General features: G+C 38.4%; 1 protein-coding gene across 1 annotated transcript; it reads right to left on the bottom strand.

Moving 5' to 3' along the window:
* Nucleotides 1-309: 309 nt before the first annotated feature.
* On the bottom strand, nt 310-1,287 carry LOC101822718 (vomeronasal type-1 receptor 4-like). The gene has a single exon (XM_013125704.2). The coding sequence runs from the start codon at nt 1,255-1,257 to the stop codon at nt 310-312; it is 948 nt and encodes a 315-aa protein (XP_012981158.1). The 5' UTR covers nt 1,258-1,287.
* Between the last annotated feature and the right edge of the window lie 3,018 nt (nt 1,288-4,305).

Genomic DNA, 4,305 nt, shown 5'->3' with positions numbered 1-4,305 from the left:
TTATTTCAGGGTCAACTACTTCAAATCCAGAAAGCACAGCGCAAAAAGAATATTGTGCTGTTTTAAAATTACTTTAATCTGTAACCTAACGTTTACCTAATTTTCAATATCCTTTGCAATTAAACTATGTCACACCATTATCTAAATATATACCTTGATGCATAATGAACAAAATGATGTGTGTGTGTGTGTTTGCACTCATGCGTGTGCATACACAAGGCATGAACACACCTACATTCACAGAGATAGGAAGTTTCATCAATTATATCAGAATGACTCAGTAACGGAGTAAGAAATGGACAGCAGCTTTCAGTTCAGCTCTTGATTAGATGCTTTAGGGAAATGTCTACTCATTTTCAAGGACAGGCAGTGGCTGGATACCTGACAGTCACGGCTCATCAAGAGAAAAGGACAAACAGTGGGGAAAAACAGAGAGGCCATTGCAGTCATATGCAGCACTGACCAGCTTGGTTTATTCATAATAGCTCCAAAGAGTTGACATAGGGAAGAGATTGTATAGAAGGAGACAAAAGTACTGACCAGGAGAAGGATGGTTTTAGTGGCTCTGGACTCAGGGGAGGATCTGGAGGAGATATTAGTCTTGGACATGTGTTGCATCCTTTGCTTGTGCCTGTAGAGGGTGAGAACCATGGAGCCACTGGCCCATAGCATGAGCTCCAGAAAAAGAATGTCAGGAGCTGACAGCAATGCTGCATACAGGATGTCACTGGTTTGGTCATGACGGACAGAATAGCAGTAGAGATACGATTTCAGGTTTGCTGTGCTTTCATTTCCATATTTTGCCCTCATGTGCACAAGATTTACAGAGCTTATAAGGAAATGGATTACCCAGTTTATGTACAGAACATAACAGCTGTACTTGTGTGTTTTTATTTTCAGCTCTGAATACCTGGAGTCCCAGGGACTGATGATGATGGCCTGGAAGACACTAAGGGAGGAGGTGCAGCCAATACACAAACCCCGACCTAATCTGTGAAAGGCGAAAATCAATTTGCATCCAGTGTCATCGAGGAAGTCCCTCAGTCCAAAAACTGCCATTGTGTGAGGCACTCCTTTACATAGCACAGTTAAGATGCTGGCTGCAACCAAGTGCGTCAGAAACCAGTCTGTAGACTTTAGTCTTTTCCTAGTTAGGTAAAGAAACAGGTAGTGGTAGAGGAGCAAGAAATTCCCCAGTAGTCCAATCACAGTCAGAGACAAGAAGATCACTCCTATAGACAGCTCACTGGCTGTCATGCTCTCAGGTTCTGCTCTCAAACTGAGGACCCTGCATGAAAAGATGAGGCTGGAGCCACATGCACTGTGTCACAGGGTGCATGATGCTGATATTTCCTATCCTGAATCAGTCCACAAGCTATATCCACTTCAACGTGAATCGCACATGTGAGGGCAATTGAACGGGGGCACAAAGTGCCCCAATATTTGTAGGTTCATATTCTGCAGAATGAGCAAAACATCCACAGCATCTCCTTAACAAGACAGGCGCAATGTATCTCCAATGATCTGGCTCATGTCTGAAACATGGCCATGACCCATCTAAGCAGCTGGCCATCACTCAAATGGCATGCATTTCTCTTTGGAAAATAAACATGAATCCATGTAAAATATGGTAAGATGACATCAAAATTATTAATTTAATATCACACAAATGAAGTGATTTGGGGACTAGAGGCATAAAAGTTTTATAAATGAGGCCTGTAAATGTTACATGCAATGTGAAATGTGACAACTTCAAACATTGACATAGGTGAAAGTGTAATTAATATGTTAATAAACAATAATGTTGTGAACAGTTTACGTTCAGAGAGAATATAGGAGTGATTGCCTGATATTTCATAGAACCCATCCATGTAGTCAATCTTCCCACTTTCAATGTCTTATGCAAGCATAATTAACTCTATATTTGATGGTAATGTTTTCAAACATGTGAAAAAATAATCTCATTGTTTGAGGGCATAAAGAAATAATACTTATAACTGCTTTCATTTAAATGCCTCTTGTTACATCCACAGGAAAAACACTGGTAATTTTTAAATTTCGGTTCTTTCAAATAGTTATGAATACTGTTTCCATTTATTGCACACCCCACTCTGGGGCAGGGAAAATTTTTGTGAATGACCTTCATTTACACACATTTCCAGGTAGGATTACATTATTCTGTGGAATGTATTTCTCTCCTTATTACATGCATGAGTATAAGTAGATATATCCTTAGAAATCCTAAAAATATATTCTACTTATTAAATGGAACAAAATTTATTATTTTTGTCAATTAATGTAATGAGGACTCATCTTAACCTGTTTTACTTTATGAAAGTTACTTACAAACATTTCATAGCCAAATCTGTACATATCCACATGTGCAATGTTCAGATCTTCCACACAAATACCCTGTGAAGGAATCATCCATGCAGAGCTTGTTACCAAGTCTGTCACTGCCCATAGTAACCACTGTGAATAAAAGCTAAAAAATACCTGAATGTCCTATTTATACATTTCTCATAAAGCTATTAAGAGTCATTGACCACAAAGTACTTTCTTTATCAGGTGCCCTAGAGAAATCTCCTCATAAAACAGACTCTATTTCCTTTCAGAGAGCCATCAGGTGATCCTGTAAGCACCCGACTTCTTTCCCAGTGTGACAGACCATAGCAGACACTGACAGAGAGGAATGGGTTGTTAGAGTTGGGATGCAGTGCATGTGGGACCCACCTTTCTGTTCTCTCTGAGTTGTTCCTGAAGATTTTCTCTTTATCCTCTGTGGCTTTGTCATCCTTCCAGGTTCAGTCTTGTGTTCTCATCACTCCTATGATCACTTACCAAGTCTTCTCATCTCTGCTGTCAGGCTTCAGTCTATTACACTCTCAGCATCCCTTCTTTCTCTGGGATGCTGATCTAGGTGACATATCCACAAACATCAAGAGGAGATCAGCTGGAGGGAGGCAGCCAGTGCCTGATATCGGTGTCTGTGGTGTGTGACCTCACCTCCCCTCAGACCTGCAATTATTATTTCTGTTGTAGCAGTGGGTGTTGCAGGCTTGAACATCCACTTTTCCGTGAACTAAGTCTCCCCTGGTGACCATTAGCAAAGAAACATTACAAGTTTCTGATGTCACTTTTTAAGGAAATAGTGTGGAGTTCAGAGAAGTTGTTATCTGCTCTGTTTGCTAGAGGTCAGGGGTTCTCACTTTTAGAATGGGGATATAATATGGTCTATCTGCTGTCTATAATCGAGCTATGTATGTCAATTCACTTTTTGACATGCATGTAATTGCAAAATTACTAACATAATAATAAGCAGTACTTTTAAAGGAAAATATATGCCACAGTAAAGAGATGAATTGTAGGAATTCAGCAAATATCTGTTAGCTACATCTAAGAGTGTTAATGTCTACAAATATATTAGATCAAGAAACCCAAACAGTAAATATAATAATGAAATATACAAACAGTTCCCAATAGATGACCTTACAATGGCTAATGAACATATGAAAAATAATTCGATTTTACAATCCACTAGAGTAATTAAAATTAAAATTATATTTAATCTCCTCCCAAGTTGAAATGTACATAGCTAAGGGGACAAACGGCAACTAAGGCAGGAAAAAAGTGGCAGAAAGGAAACTTACACCCTGCTGGAGGATGTAACAAATATCCAGTCCATTGTGGAAATAAATGTGACTGATACTCAAAAGCAAACAACATACCTAGCACATGACCAAGTTTTACCTTCCTGCGTAAAATACTCTAAGTCCATATACCACTGAGCTGCTTGTATGTCCACTTTTTATTGAATATTTTCATAATACCCAATTGAAGAAACCAAATTAGATGAACATCAAGAGAGGAATGATTGATGTTAATTCACTCACAGCATAAGTTATTCTCATAAATAAATGAAAACAACATTATATCATACTCAGAAAAGTGAATGCAAATGAAGACAATATTTACAAAATTAAGTGAATTCCACAGACACATTTTATAGGTATCCCCTTGTGTTTAATTCATGAAATCCATATATTTATATAAAATCATGCAGAAAGAAAGGGAGAAGGGAGACAGAGGAACACACAGAGAAACACACACAGACCATGAAGAAATGAGAATATTGCTTAGGGCAAAAAGGGAACCTATAGGATAGGAGATTGAGTAGAGGGAATTTGAACCATGAAAGTCATGTGCTCATTCACATAAATACCTTTTGTTAAAATACTCGTATATACTCCATGCTAGTTGGGTTCGTCTTGGTCTTATTTTTGTTTGTTTGCTTGCTTGCTTTGT

The sequence above is a fragment of the Mesocricetus auratus genome, unplaced genomic scaffold (genome assembly GCF_017639785.1).
Source record: "Mesocricetus auratus isolate SY011 unplaced genomic scaffold, BCM_Maur_2.0 Super-Scaffold_100037, whole genome shotgun sequence".
In the NCBI taxonomy this organism is placed as follows: Eukaryota; Metazoa; Chordata; class Mammalia; order Rodentia; family Cricetidae; genus Mesocricetus; species Mesocricetus auratus.
This window is presented reverse-complemented; position numbering and strand designations above follow the sequence as displayed.

Bases quoted from the DNA above. Each gene is read 5' to 3' on its own strand.
- LOC101822718 (XM_013125704.2), bottom strand. From the start codon at position 1,257: ATGACAGCCAGTGAGCTGTCTATAGGAGTGATCTTCTTGTCTCTGACT.